Raw genomic sequence first — 16,711 nt, forward strand, 5'->3', positions numbered from 1 at the left:
GGGGGAGGCTTCTTTCTAGTGTCTATAAGCTGAAAGACCCTGTAACTTTTACCATCTAAATTACAGAGATAACTTTTACTTTTTTTCTTTCTTTTTATTAAAAGTTTTGTTTTTTAAGACCTGTTTGATTTTTTCCCCTTGTTGAGGCTCAAGGGGGAATTGAGTCTGTACTTCTGGGGAGAAGGGAGGGGAGAAGGGTGGAATCCCTTTGTTTTAGATTCACGGAGCTTGAATCTGTATTGCCTCTGGGTGAGGGAGAAAGGGGAGGGGGGAAGGGACATTCCTTCCTGTTTTAAGATTCAAGGGGTTTGAATCACAGTGATCTTCCAGGGTAACCCAGGGAGGGGAAGCCTGGGAGAGGCAACAGTGAGGGAAAGGGTTTACTTTCCTTGTGTTAAGATCCAGGGGGTCTGGGTCTTGGGGGTCCCCAGGGAAGATTTTGGGGGACCAGAGTGTATCAGGCACTCCAAGTCCTGATTGGTGGCAGCTATCACATCTAAGCTGGTAATTAAGCTTAGAGGAATTCATGCTGGTACCCCAACTTTTGGACTCTAAGGTTCAGATTGGGGAAATATACCATGACAAGGGTGAAATCCTGAATCCATCAAAAACAAGAGCAAAACTCTTGTTGATTTCAGTAGGGCCAGGATTTCACTCTGGGATGCAGGGGCAAGTTTGAATTCAATTGGGAAATCATTGAGATTTGTGGACAATAGTCAGACTTGAACCCAGCCTTTTCTCGAACCCAAACTCGCCTGCTACTCAACTATAGTAGAAAATAATGGCAACCTCAGAAAGGAGGAGAATCAAAGGATCATTTAAAAATCCTTTGAGATGAACAGATGTGAGAAATGAGAGGGCACCAAGGAAAGAGCAGGGAGCTGTGGAGATCAATGCAAGTTAGATAGGCTTGTATACACATAGAGGTTGAACTGATTTAACTAAATCAGCTTGGAAACTGACTTAATTAAATCTGTCTTAATTAGATTAAAACTCTCTAATCTGGACACTCTTAAAGCACCCTGAGAATACCTTACACTGATATAGCTTGTCAGTAAGGAATCAGTTTAAGCTAAACCAAAATACGACACTCTTAAACCAATGTAAATGTCCATACAAGGGGGTTGTACCAATTTAATTAGTTTCTAAACCAAGTTAGTTAAATTGTATGTTTTAGATAAGGCCTCAACGAGGAAATGGGACCACACTGGTGCCTACAATAGCTACTACAATGGTGGGAGCCTTATCAGTTCCTTACAAAGAGAGAAACAGAATGTGAAAACACCAGAGATCAAACACCCAGAGAGGGCATGTTACACTGTAGCAGGTTTTATTACATCTTGTCATGGTTTCAGAATCTGAATTCTCTCTCAGATTCCTGTGTACTAACAAAGGAATATGAAATATGAGAAGATAAACTTGAAATATGTAGCGGCTTCCTTCGTACCAGAAGCCTCTCAGGTGATAAAGGGCATTATAAAAATTTGAGGAATCATTTTTGTCAAATTATTACGTCAGTCCATTTATTTATTGCTTTAAACTTTAAAGAAAAAAAATACTGACAATAACTCTTGCTCAAACTTTATATATTTCAAGTCCCTATTTAATTTAAAAAATGGGTCTTCATCCCGTCTCAGGTGTCTCCAGGCACTCCGGGTAGATACACATTAACGTTTTCAGCCTTCTCTTCTCCACTATTTCAAGATATTATTGAAGTGAAGAAGTTACAAGAAGCAAAGCAGAGGTAGAATATAAGTCCTTCACCCTTATGCAGACCTCCCAACCCATTCTGGAGCTTCCTTTCCCCTCCACTTTGCACAAGTGGCAACACACTTAACATTGTGACAACATACCTTCTAAGTAAACAGGGCTGATGGTAGCTCCCCCTGGAATCCAGCCAAACTATTGGAGGGAGAACAATCCCAGGACATTCTTTCCCCTTCTCCCACCCTAGTGGCTGAGCAAATAGGCTGCAATGATCACATCTTAAGAAAGATCTTCTGCCCTGTCCAGTCAAACACTGTTACACAAACATTCCTTAAAGGCTCAGGGCCAAATCCTGAGTATTTGCGATCCCTAATGAAGTTAGCAGCAGTAGTGGTGCTTAGCACCTCAGGATACAGCTGTCATCAATCCAGATTCCAAATGTGTTTATGAATTTGACATTGTTTCCTTGGGAAATCGATCACAGATACAACAACGGAAAGTCAGATTTACTGTTCCAGATGTAGATCAGAGGGTAATCATTTCATCTGGCAAGAGCTAAATGAAAACGTGCAATTAAATATGGAAGAGATTGTTTAGCGTAAGTAGTTAGCACATATTATAAGGGACCATTCAAAGTAAAGTGGCCTGTAAACCAATTAAACCAAGTCAACCCATGGAAACAGTGATGGGTACTCAGTTGGCTCCCCAATATGCCAACCTCTTCACGGGCCACTCTGAAGAAAAATTTCTGGACAAATGCAGCACAAAAACCAATGATGTACCTTAGATACATCCATGATATTTTCATCCTCTGGACAGATGGTTTAAATTGCTTCATAGGTTTCCACCACTACTTCAACCACCACCACCCATCCTTTAAACTCTCTCTGGAACACTCTCACACTAGCATCAACTCTCTGGACACCATGATCAGCTTCATCAACGGAACTCTACAGACAACCGTATACAAGAAACCCATGGATCACCATGCCTACCTTCATAAATCCAGTAACCATCTCAAACACACCAAGAAAACTGTTAGACTCATAGACTCATAGGTCAGAAGGGACCAATCTGATCATCTAGTCTGACCTCCTGCACAAGGCAGGCCACAGAACCCCACCCATCCAATTTTATACAACCCCTATCCCAGGACTGAGTTATTGAAATCCTCAAAAGTGGTTTGAAGACCTCAAGCTGCAGAGACACCACCAGCAAGCGACCCTTGCCCCACGCTGCAGGGGAAGGCGAAAAACCTCCAGGGCACCTGCCAATCCGCCCTGGAGGAAAATTCCTTCCCGACCCCAAATATGGCGATCAGCTAAACCCTGAGCATGTGGGCAAGAGTCACCAGCCAGCACCCAAGAAGGAGTTCTCCGCAGCAACTCAGTACCCATCGCATGCAACAGCTCCCCGCAGACCATTGAGCAGACCCGTCTGGTGGTAATTCAAGATCAATTGCCCAAATTAACGATCCTATCATAACATCCCCTCCATATACTTATCAAGCTTTGTCTTAAAGCCAGGAAAGTCTTTTGCCCCTACTACTTCCCTCGGAAGGCTATTCCAGAACTTCACTCCCCTAATGGTCAGAAACCTTCGTCTAATTTCAAGTCTAAACTTCCTAATATCCAGTTTATACCCATTTGTCCTCGTGGCTACATTAGTACTAAACTTAAATAATTCCTCTCCCTCCCTAACGTTAACCCCCTTGATATATTTATATAGGGCGAGCATATCCCCCCTCAGCCTTCTTTTGGCCAGGCTAAACAAGCCAAGCTCTTTGAGTCTCCTTTCATAAGGCAGTTTTTCCATTCCTCGGATCATCCTCGTAGCCCGTCTCTGAACCTGTTCCAGTTTGAATTCATCCTTCTTGAACATGGGACACCAGAACTGCACACAGTATTCCAGATGGGGTCTCACCAAAGCCGTATACAACGGTACTAACACCTCCTTATCCTTGCAGGAAATACCCCGCCTGATGCATCCCAAAATCGCATTTGCTTTTTTAACAGCCGTATCACATTGGCGACTCATAGTCATCCTGCTATCAACCAGTACCCCAAGGTCCTTCTCTTCCTCCGTCGCTTCCAACTGATGCGCCCCCAACGTATATCCAAAATTCTTATTATTAATTCCTAAATGCATGACCTTGCACTTTTCACTATTGTATTTCATCCTATTTCTTTTACTCCAGTTTACAAGGTGGTTCAGATCTTCCTGAATAGTATCCCTGTCCTTCTCCGTGTTAGCAATACCCCCCAGCTTCGTGTCATCCGCGAACTTTATTAGCACATTCCCGCTCTTTGTGCCAAGGTCAGTAATAAAAAGGTTAAATAAGATCGGTCCCAGAACCGATCCTTGAGGGACTCCACTGGTGACCTCCTTCCAGTCCGACAGTTCACCTTTCAATACGACCCTCTGGAGTCTCCCCTTTAACCAGTTCCTTATCCACCTTACGACTTTCATATTCACTCCCAGCTTTTCCAATTTAACTAACAGCTCCCCGTGCGGAACCGTGTCGAACGCCTTACTGAAATCTAGGTAAATTATATCTACCGCATTTCCTTTATCTAAGTAATCCGTCACCTTCTCAAAGAAGGAGATCAGATTGGTTTGGCACGATCTACCTTTAGTAAATCCGTGTTGCAATTCGTCACAATTACCATTGACCTCTATGTCCTTAACTACTTTCTCCCTTAAAATTTTTTCCAAGACCTTACATACTACAGACGTCAAGCTAACAGGCCTATAATTACCCGGATCGCTCTTTTTCCCTTTCTTAAAAATAGGAACTACATTAGCAATCCTCCAGTCATACGGCACAACACCCGAGATTATCGATTGCTTAAAAATTCTCGCTAACGGGCTCGCAATTTCACGCGCCAGTTCCTTTAGTATCCTTGGATGGAGATTGTCCGGGCCCTCCGACTTCGACCCATCGAGCTGTACAAGTACGGCCTCTACCTCAGTTGCAGTAATATCCACTTCCATATCCACATTCCCGTTTATCATCCCTCCATCATCGCAAGGTTCCTCACTAGTCTTATTAAAAACCGAGGCAAAGTACTTGTTTAGATGTTGGGCCATGCCTAGGTTATCCTTAACCTCCATTCCATCCTCATTGTATAGCGGCCCCACTTCTTCTTTCTTTGTTTTCTTCTTGTTTATGTGGCTGTAGAACCTTTTACTATTGGTTTTGATTCCCTTTGCAAGTTCCAGTTCAATGCGGCTTTTAGCCTTCCTCACTTTATCCCTACATGTTCTGACCTCAGCAAGGTAGCTTTCTTTACTGGTCCTGCCTTCCTTCCACTCCCTGTAAGCTTTCTGCTTTTGTCTAATCCCCTCTCTGAGTTGCTTGCTCATCCAGCTTGGCCTGCAACTCCTGCCCATGGTTCTTTTCCCCTTTCTCGGGATACAGGCTTCCGACAGTCTCCGCAGCTGCGACTTAAAGTAATTCCAGGCCTCCTCCACATTTAAATCCACTAATTCCTCCGTCCAATCCACTTCCCTAACTAATTTCCTTAACTCTTTAAAATTAGCCCTCGAGAAGTCAAAAACCCTAATCGCAGATCTACATTTGTTTATCCTTCCATCTAGTTTGAACTGAATCAGCTCATGATCACTCGAACCAAGGTTGTCCCCTACCACCATTTCTTCTACGAGGTCCTCACTGCTCACCAACACCAAGTCTAAAATGGCATCCCCTCTGGTAGGTGCTTCAACTACTTGATGAAGAAATCCATCCGCTATCACATCCAGAAAAATCTGACCCCTATTATTTGTGCAAGTACTCGTCCTCCAGTCTATATCCGGGAAGTTGAAGTCCCCCATAATCACACATTTCCCCTTTGTGTTTACTTCATTAAAGACATTAAAGAGGTCTCTATCCATATCCCAATCCGATCCCGGCGGTCTGTAGCACACCCCAAGCTGTTATCTACAGCCAGGCACTCAGGTACCACAGAAAATTCTCCAAGGAGAAAGTCCGGCATATATATCTTAAGACACTCAAAACTACCTTCAAACAAGAACTCTCCACCAAAAAAGTAGATCATGCCATGGAACAGGCCACCCAAATACCTCAAAAAAACCTTCTTCAATACAGGAATAAAACCCCCTCTGACACAGACCCCTAGTTGTCACCTACCACCTCACTCTGGAACCCATATGGTATCAACAAACAACTACAACCCATATTCAATGAGGACCCCATCCTGAAATAAGTCTTCCCTGAACCCTCATTTATGGCCTTCAAACAACCCCCTGAACCTCCCCAACCTCTTCAGGCTCATGATCAGAAGCAAGCTTCCCATAGGCCAGGATACTGTAACTCAAAGCAACACCAGACTCTGCCAGAACAACAGACGCAAAACCTGCAGACATATCTCCACTGCTACAACACCCCCCCCCCAACACACCTTTCAAGATCCAGGAGTCCTACACATGCCTATCACAACATGTGGCATACCTCATCCAGTTCACTAAATAGCTCAACAACAATTATGTGGATGAAACCAGAGAATCACTATGCTCTTGAATTAACTCACACAGGAAAATGATTGATGTGATGATGGGCGTTCCTTTCCCAGACCTGAAGAAGAGCTCTCTGTGGCTCTAAAAGCTTCTCTCTCTCTCACCAACAGAAGTTGATCCAATAAAAAAATATTACCTCACCCACCTTTTCTCCATAATAAAAACTGGCATTTACTGTATATATTCTGCCTTTCTTCCAAAAGACCTTACAGATTGAGTTCTCCAAAGGGACCACTTCTGAAATGCAGCAATTACTGGGGTAGAAGGTGTAGGCACATAGCAACATAAGTAATAGTTTAGGATAGAAAATGAAGACTAGAAGCCATTCTAAGGAATATAAACTAGAGAAAAAAATTGTAGGTAGACAGAATGATTGCCACTATGAGTTTAGCCCAGTGGAATTTTGCCCACGAAAAGATTGCAAGATTTGGTTCTACAGGATTATATAACTGGAATGGAATTGCCATCTCATAGGTGCATTTGCTCAGTTCTGAGTCACATGAAAGAATGCCACTGACTAAATTATCAACACCCTTCCTGCAATTTTGGGAAAACTGCATTCCAAATTCTAACTAGAACTGAGATACTTGATCATCTGAGGCTTGCGAATGCAGCACAAAGTGCTAGGGCTACAAATCGGTGTACATTTTAAAAATTCCTCTGAGTAGGTTGCGTCACTCTGTGCTTTTGTTTTCTTAGGCTGTTATTCTGCAGCTATCAGTTCCAAATCTGAAATAACTGATTACACATGGTGTAAAATGTTCAGAAAGAAATGTTTTCTCTCTTCCTCTTCCCATGAAAGCTAGTGTTACATCCTTGGGGCCAGATATTCAAGTTAACTTCAATGGAGGTATGCCAAATGACACCAGTTGAAGACCTACTTCTCTATGCACAAAAACCGAAGCAGAGGACGATAACTTTTCCTCAGGCTGTTGCATAAAGTCAGTGAAAACAACATTACCTTAATGGGAAGCCACACAGCTTCTAACAGCTCCTACACACCATTTCTCAGTTAGATGAGTGAAAGAAACATGAATAGGTAAGCCTATGATATTCTTTTGTATATTAGCTACAAGCCAAAGAGGATCTTCTCTTGTCCATCTGATTTCTGCTATTCCACATGCCTGATGGAGGGGAAATTGTCTGCTGCAGATACTCAGGCCATGTACATAAATTATTGTTTATGATTTATAGTGCAGTTGAGTCTAGAAGTCTCAGTCATAGACCAGAAACCCATTGCCCTAGATGCTGTAGAAATAGAACAAAGGGACAATCCTCCCTGTAAGAGCTTAAGTGTTCTCTGCAGACTGAAGAATCTAGCCCGTATACTCCCCAGCAATGCCACAGCTCATGAGTTCAATATGATCATTGAGTTAATACAACAAAATGTTTCAACATTGCCAGTGGTATTATTGTGTACACATGCACCATTAGAGGATGCACAGATCCCCCTACACAAACAAACATACATTGCCATTTAATCAACTAATTACATACTGGCAGGGACAAGGAGTAAACCCCTGCTCATAAACAAGTGTTCTGCTTGTGCACTTACAATAACCTCCACATGAACTCAGACTAGCAGAAACCCATATGGAATGAAAAAAGAAGGAATTAACTTCAGGGTAACAAGATAATATTGAACCGAACATGTTTATAATCAACACATCTCAATAGGGCATTTGTCTTGAAACATTTATAACTGTTCCACATGGATGCAATGGGGGTTAAAAAAACTTCACATGGTAGGGTCTCTGTCTTTTTTTAAACAAAGTTTTGAGAGATTACCCTTCCTTTGAGGATTTTACTTCTTTATTTCAATACTCCCATTCTGAGAATGTGTCTTTGTGTTGGGCTTATTGCTCTGGGAATAATGAAGTAAGATCATGTTTATCTTAATTTCTCTTCGTGAAGAACTTCCTATTTTTCTGCGGTTGGGTCATATTCCCTCATATGAATCATTTTGCATTGAAAAATCTCCTGTTTGTGTTAATTTTTATTTATAGGGATGAGTAAGAAAGGTCTCAATACGTTGTCGCTCTCATACACTGATGGGAGTTTGACTTGACATTATCACTAGTGCTATACCACATATTACTCTTTATGATCCAGCACCTAGGTCTTGCAAAAACCTAAGTACTTGGTTGCACTAAATCCTCTTCCTCTTCTATGGCTATTCTAGGAAGAAAAGGCTTGGGCAACCTTTATCCTCCCAGGAGCCATCCAGAATTGTGATCAAATCTTCCACTGAGTGCCAGGTGTGGGGCCTGGCTGATTTACCAGGCAGTGCTCCTGAGCCTCAACAGGGCATGAATAGGTGGCTTGTGTGTGTAGCCTGTAAACTCCTAGCACCTCATAGCATATGAAAGTAGATGACAGGAATAATGTACACTACTCTTCTTTCAGTCCAGCCATAAGGATCACTGTTGAGTGTACTGCACCTGGGTCCCCATCCTTAAGCCATCATGCAAATATCTAGACTAGACAGAATGACTCAGGAATAATCTGATCCACTACTAAATATCCAGTCCCCCTAACACCTAAGCACTTCTGGCAACAAAGAGCTAAAATTGAGCTCCCAAAATATCTGAATTTTCTTGAGCAACAAATAAGCAGATATAATATATTCATACTCACTGGAATTAAAAAGATAACATAACACAGGCCTTCGCAGTTATTTACATAGAGACTCCATCAGCATTTCTCTCACCTAAAGAGCAAGATGAGCTTGGCAAGAAATCTTCTCTACCAGAGCCAGCTGTCACCACTACTTTTGAGGCTCAATGCCATTCAAGTGATGCCAAGTTTGATCATCTTTCAGAGAAAATAGGCACAGGTGAGTATGAAGAAAAGCAGCTGTTCCCTATCTCTTGGCACAAAAACTGCACTTTGTAAATAAATTACTTCATCCCACCCTACCAATGATTCATCTTCCTTTGCACCTATCAGTTCGTAAATATCCTTCTGGTAAACTAGAGCCTGAAACTCAACACAAAATATTTCAGGTTCTGTATAGAAATGAATCTTATCTTCCTAATCCATGATGTGATATCTTTACATCTGCAGCCAAAACGACGCTGGTCTTTTTGCAGCCTTACTCCATTATTCATTTATTCCAGGGAATTTGTATTATCTTACACTTTCTTTGTTGTGTGGTGTTTGGGATTCTTTTGTTTGTTTGCGGGATTTTTTTGCTTAAAGCATTCAGATTTTTGGCCTGTCAAATCTCAGTATGAAATAGGAATATCACAGGATGTTATTGATTCTATTTAGATGCCTTTAGCTTTATCTGTTCTTTGCTGCTCATAATTGAATTTCACAGCAAATCAGTTATGGATAGCCATAGGAAAATTTGATTTGAGAGTAAGAAGGAGTTTCACAGCAATATAGGGTGCGAAGCAGAAAGAGAAGACAAGAGCTTAATGCTAGGTAGTGAAGGAGAAACATCCTCAGAAAACAAACAAAGGCACTTAATACATACATTCTATTTCTTCTAAAGTCTGATTGTAAACAAAATTGGAAAAAAATGTATGATAAAAACTATAAATAAATACTCAATTTAATGCCATGAAGCAGATTTGAAATTACACAGTTTGGTCAGTGGAAGTGGCATAGGTTCTGTAAGTGATGCAGACTTGGAAGGGGTTGAAGATACAGATGCCATAGTTCACTGCTAATTTTTAGTGTCCATTCTGGGCAATCTATGGAATTGCACTTGCCTTTGTATTAGAGAAAGTTAGTGTTTCTCCCATTCTATCTCATAGTAAGGTAGCATTACATTAAATTCACAATACAGCAGTGTTAGAGAAGACAGACAGAAAAGGAGATCTGTGATAAAGTAGTTGGGGGGAAAAGAACTATGCGCTGTCTAAAATAAATATGTTGAGTACCGCTAGACAGGGGTTCACACTATAAATCACTGGTAAGCAAAAGGAATGGATCATCTCTAAAACTGCAGAAACAAATGTAAAAGAAAATGTCACATAAGCTTTAAATGTGATTATTTAAATGATTATTTACTCTGTGAATTCTATTAACCGTATATATTACATAGTATCAGCTATTACATTTCTGTCATTCATTTGGATTATTTATACATTGCATTGAAATGTCACTTAAAATAAAGAAAAACATTATCTGTCATGTAGATATGTGAAAGCTTCAAGATGCCTATAGGATGTGACTTGTTTCTAAATAGGTCTCCATGACTTTTATTACTCCAGGAGTAGAAATTACAGGGTCTGTTTGATATATAGTTTGCACTTCTGATGCAAATAAGGGCTATAGTTGTCAATTATTGTAAGATCTGTCTCCCACTTTCTTGCTAGTTAATACTTGCTCTGTGGAGAAACAAACCCAATGCTACCATTCACAACAGCAAGAACATTTATTAGCGGAACACTAGGCTCTTTTTATCTAGGGATGCCTACTGCTTAACTGTTATTTTTACAATTTTAGACAATGTTTGGAGCTAGCAAACTCTACAGAAAATGCAGAAGCCATATCCTATTTAAAAGCATAAATAAAAGAAACTGAACAGACTTACCAAACTATTCCCTGAGCCCCAGAGCCAATAGGTTTTAAGTTCTGGTAGCGCTTGAGAACGGTGAAGGTCGAATCACCTACTTCCACGCTGTAGAACTGGTTGTCAACTTTGCTTTTGCTCATGTTGTAATGTTTGGCAATATATGACACATCCACTTGTTTTCCAAATCCCTGTCATGGAGATGAGGAGTTGACAAAAAGACAAAACCAAGACCAGTAAACCATCAGCATTACAATGAAAGAGGGCCTAGTTTTCAAATATGTATTCCTGTCATTTTATGCTCATTGTCAGAGACTTGTACATTGTCAGATGATTTCTCAAAGGCTTTCAAATACAACAGTAAACTCTTCTTCACCTAGGAAACTTCCATTGCAAAGTCATGAAGCCTCCTCTAGCCAATGTTTGTAGAACAGAAATTCCCAGCCATTGGTATATGCATGCCATTACTGGTGCTTCAGGCCTTTTGCAGGAAGGTTCTATATGGTGCTCTTGAAGTGTTTTGGTCTGACTTTCCTCTCACACTGAAATAAACCTGGAGTAGCTGAGAACTCCTTTAACATCAGTGGACTTACATCAGTGTAAAATGGCACAAATGACATAGGAATTTGAGCTCTTAAGTTTTGTAAACTGTAGTAATTGCCTGAAAAAAATTAAGGGAGGGGTGCTACTACTGCAGAGTATCTGGGCAAAGCCACAAATCATTTCAGATAAGCACAAAAACAAGCCATGGTTATAGGACTGATCCTGCCTGAGAGATTCTGAGCAGTTCTCATTGAGCATGGCAGTGCACTGCCGTTCTTTGGTTTAGACCCTTGTCCCCTTGTCTCAGACTGCACTAAGTGAAAAATATTAGTAGGCATTCTGCCAAGGAGGAGGATTCTGGAACTATGACTGAATTTTAAAATGATAGGGCAAATCTTGGACACTTATCAATTTTAGCTCTGTCCTTTCTCAAACAAAAGTTTCACTGAAATAAAACTGAACCAGAGTAAAAGCAGAGTAAGCATGTCAGGATCTGGTCCTGCAACAACAACAGGTAACTTTCAGAGGCTGGGGTACAAAAGCCTCTGAAAAGTCATAAAAAGTATTTTATCATAAATACACGAACATCTCCACCTATAACTAAGAACAATAGCAAACACCAGCCAGTTTTATATCCTTAGTGGTCAGTATGAAAATAGGAGGGTAATCTGATATGGATTTATAAGACACCTCCAATCATATAATGACGTCTTCTGACATCCTCGGCAAATGCCATCTTCTTGACCCTTTGATGATTTGAACATTACATATTTATTTTTCATTCTAACACTCCAGCATATAAATCTTTCAACTGAAAAAAACCAAGAACTCTTAAAGCACATGATTAAAACTCGGTATATCCCTGGATTTTTCATACGCTGAATGCAAGACCCCAACTAAGTATTGTGTCCTGGACTGTATATTTTGTATTCTACACACTACAATAAAAACTCCAGATTTGAAAAAATGTGAAATACAGGTTCATATAGCTATCAATAACTTTAATTCCGTTTCCCCTGTATTAATTAGTAAATGATCTGGGTGATTCTCCCCCCTGTCCCCAAAGAAAAAAGTCACAGGGACCAATCTCATTAGCTTCTGAGCAAATAGTCAATTGGGGATTAAAATCACAGCAAAAAAAGTTAGTAAAGTTAGGTCCCACCTTGCAAGATCTTATGCACCTTTAATGCTCATTAACGTCAATGGAAACCAAAGGTGCTCCATATCTTGCAGGATGGAGGGTTAAGCAGCTGATAGTACTGGGGCGGGGCAAACTTTTTGGCCTGATGGCCACATCAGGCTTTGTAAATTGTATGGAGGGCCGGTTAGGGGAGGGGGTCGTGCCCCCCCCCCCGGAATCCTGCCCCGTCCAACCCCTCCTGTTCCCTGACAGCCCCTTTGGGACCCCTACCGCAACTCATCCACACACCCCTGATCCCTGTCCCCTGACTGCCCCTGGACCCTCGTCGCCTCATCCAACCCCTCCTCTCATTCCTGACGGCCCCCCCCGGGACTCCTGCCCAATCCAATCACCCCTTCTCCCTGTCCCCTGACTGCCCACTGCCACCTCATTCAACCCCCCCTCCTTCCTGACTGCCCCCTGGGACTCCTGCCCCCATTCAACCCACTGTTTCCCCCCAACCACTACCCACACTCCCACCCCCTGACCACCACCCTGAACTCCCTCTATCCAACCCCCCGCCCCCGCCCCCTGGAGCAGCAGTGGCTGGTGCTGCTACAGCCGTGCCGCCCACCTTGAGCCAGCCACATCTCCGCTGCCACCACACAGCTCAGAGCACTGGGTCAGGCCAGGCTCTGCAGTTGCACTGCCCCAGGAGCTCGCAGCCCCGCCGCCCAGAGCAATGCGCCGGCGGTGGAGTGAGCTGAGGCTGCGGGGGAGGAGTGACAGCAGGGGAGGGGCCGGGGACAAGCCTCCTGGGTCAGGAGCTCGGGGGCCAAGCAGGACGGTCTCGTAGGCCAGATGTGGCCCACGGGCTGTAGTTAGCCCTCCCCTGTGATAGTACATGCATGGAAGTCTAAGAAAGTTTCTCTATTGCCTTCAATGTGCATAGGAACCAGCCCCAGGTCTGTCTCTTCCACTGACTATCCACCACCCTCCCTCATTGCCCATCATTAATTCCTTTAAATCCATCTTTAGTTAGAGAAATCCTTTTCACTTATTCTATTACTAAAAACAATAGATCATAATATATTCTGTTACATAATTAAAACTTTGCTGTCACAATCAACTGTGAGACATGGCCATAGAATTCAAAGAGTGTGATTTTGATGAGTTGGGGCAAGGAGAAGAGTTCATTGGGAGGATTTTTTGATTTGCTTGTTTGTTTTTAAATGACGTAATGCCAATACTCCATAAAGTGAGCATTAAAGTTCAAAAACTGACCTTGTCAAGATCATCTCTTCTTGGTTTTGCCTTAGAATTCTGAATATTCTAACTGTCAGCTTTCTCATGAGAATGACCACTTCACTGGATAGCACTGTTTAATTATAACTAGCTCATTTAAATAATTTGTTTGAAACATTTGATTAACATGGCTGTTCATTCAGGCAGTAAACATCATTTTCAGAGAAGCAATTAAAATATTACAGTTCGTTATGAGCCCGACAGTGCAAGGAATTTTTTTTTTTGGAAACACACAAAAAAATAAGTTTTATGGACACTGACAGAGTGCCAAATTCAAGCTTCAAGACAAAGTCCTGAATGACTCAAAAATATGTTTGAAAAAACAGAAGAATTACACTGTTAAAGTTAAGCCTTGAACCATCTTCCATTTTCTGCAGAGAAGTAGTCACATAATTTGCTCAGTCTGGCACATCAGAACTGGAAGTGAGAGACAAGTACCTCTAAGCAGTCAAACAGATTGCAACGTATTTTATTCCATTATCATTTTCTGTACAATGAGGACAAAGTTCACATTGTGAGCCTCCTACTCTCAGCCCAGCATTCATTACTGCACCAGAATATTAGTCACATTCTTAAGTGCTAAAAATAGATTTATAAAAAAGGTGAGAAGGGTTTGGTTTGGTTTGGGCAATCTAATGACACCAACTATTGTCCTCACGTTCACTGATGACATGATGCTACATAGGTGGATATCCAGGGCGGGGGAAAGACATTGATGCAATATTCATTATGAGAAAGTTAAAAAAAATCAAGATATTTAGAGTTTAAGGGTCAAATACTGTGTTGACAGGCATCTTATGCAATTCCTTTTATAAGTCAGTGCAAAATTAATCTTCATCAGTGTTCACTGTAGGCCTAAGCAGACTCACAAAAATAGTGAACAGCCTAGTCAGAAAGTTTGTCATTTGCCCAGACTCATACAGTCTCTCAAAATACTGGAAATAAATTTAATTAGTCCATGACAGGTTGCCAACCAAAAAAATTAGAGAACTTACTATGGGGGTGCATGGGCAAGATCATGATTAATACCTAGTGATTTTTGACCGTGAAGCAGAGTTGCTTTCATATCTTATCAAAATACATTTCATTTAAAAATGAATTAAAGTTTATGCTGAGCCAAAATTCTCATTTGAGCTATTTCTTTCACAGCAGTCCCCAAACTTGGGTTTACCTGGGATTTAAGCAATTCATAGAACTTGTGTGGGCCTTCTACAGAGGAGTAAGTGTCACCGATGTCAACAAAGCTTTTGGTGAAGCTGAAATACCGGTAAGTTTGCAGCGAATCTGGGCCATGCTATAGTTTTGGTGTTCCAAACTAATTGTACAATTCAGGTGCCACAAAACTAAATAAAAAAGTATTCGTTCCTTCCCTTTTGAACGAAAGCCACTTTGGTTTCACACATTTCTGTCACTCACTATTAGATCTAGATGATTACTGCCAAACAATACAAAAAATGCCTGGATAATTGCTTGGATTTTAATATGAATTCAATTTGGGTATGCTTGTGCTTGCTTGTTACATACATTTGTGTGATTACGTTTAACTGCATGAGCATTCATGGGGACTGAATTTTCAATTCGCACGTGTAAACATTCGCACAGCATTTTCTTTTTCCAATCAACTTCTGAAAACTTAATCAATTTTGGAAAAGTTAGTGAGTACTACAAGAAAAAACCCTAATCATCATTCATTTTATTGAGCTAAGTGACAAAAGGGGGTGGATATGAACAGAGGAAAAACAACAGTTTCAAAAATTCAAAGTTTATTGAAAAAATAATATTTTGATTTTTTTTATTTATTTGCAAACTTTTTTCTTAATTTTTTGATCAGCTCTAGGCTTCAGAACTCTGGAGATTTACACCAGCTGAGGATATGGCTCATTTTGTGTGGCAAGGGAAGAGATACACCTAAAATTTGTTTAATGCCAAAACCATGGAAATAGAGTTGTGAAGACTCTGTCAGTGGAAGGGTTGGAGAATGAACTTGCTTCGGGCATTGCTAAATCCTAGCACATTAGAAAACACATTATAGGCTCTTATGGAACAATAAAATGAAAAGATCTGATAAAATACAAGCAGCACTTTTTACCCATACCCCATGATTGGCAATCCTAATATATCACAAATACTTACAGATCAATATCTTAAATATGTCTTTACAGGTATTTTATACCTCCTTCACCTTGCTAGGCTCAGCATTTCCCCCTCTGGCGATGAGGGGGAGGAGCGCAGAATGACCTGGAGTAAATCGGTACCACTACAGAGAGTTTGTATTCCTCACCCAGGTTTTATTTTCCAATATTTACAAGGTGGGCCTGAGGGTAGGCCTAACTAGTACTCTTCAGTCAAAAAAACAACAACAAAAAATTGCAACACAATAATGGAAAATCTTTTCCTGCCCCTCTCTGGGGTGTTGTCCTATTTATGTTGGCCTCTAGATGCCAGTCCTTCCCCAGAGTCCCTCCTTCCTTCTCTCATGAGAAGAGGGGTTTTTCAAAGGTTAAAGGTTGCCCTTAATTGGATTCAAGTGTCCCCAGCTGATCTGAGGTAACCCCTTTTCAACTCACAGGAACTTTAGCATTCTAAGGCTACTACACCTACCTTCCACCACTCTCTGGATGCTGTCTGGACTGAATGTGTCACAATATATACATATATTTAAAGTATATGGGCCTGATCCAAAGCTCACTGAAGTCAATGGAATAACTCCCATTGACTTATATGAGTTTTGAATCAAGACCACTACTCTAGATCCATAAGAGCAACTGCTGCTTATTCAGATAGAATCTCTCCAAGAATTCAGGTGTGTGCAATCCCTCCTCACCCCTTACCTCGAACACAGGCAATGTCTTATACCCACCATCTGGTCCCTAAAGTCAAAAGGAAAGAGGTGTTCAAATAAACAGGCTCAATCATGACATCCATAGAGTTTTTTCACAAATTGCCAAAGTGGAAATAAGGGCTTGATCCTGCAA

The 16,711-nt window shown here is 41.2% G+C and overlaps 1 protein-coding gene across 13 annotated transcripts in view; it reads right to left on the minus strand.

The window, feature by feature from the left end:
- The window catches only part of MAPK10 (mitogen-activated protein kinase 10), a 265,869-nt gene that overhangs the window by 98,399 nt on the left and 150,759 nt on the right, over positions 1–16,711 (minus strand). For all 13 annotated transcript variants that reach the window (XM_050945171.1, XM_050945170.1, XM_050945175.1 and 10 more), the window contains one exon: positions 10,790–10,959. In XM_050945171.1, coding sequence (XP_050801128.1) covers positions 10,790–10,959 — 170 coding nt within the window. The remainder of the gene's footprint in view (positions 1–10,789; positions 10,960–16,711) is intronic.

Source organism: Gopherus flavomarginatus, chromosome 3, assembly GCF_025201925.1.
Source record: "Gopherus flavomarginatus isolate rGopFla2 chromosome 3, rGopFla2.mat.asm, whole genome shotgun sequence".
NCBI classification, from domain to species: Eukaryota; Metazoa; Chordata; order Testudines; family Testudinidae; genus Gopherus; species Gopherus flavomarginatus.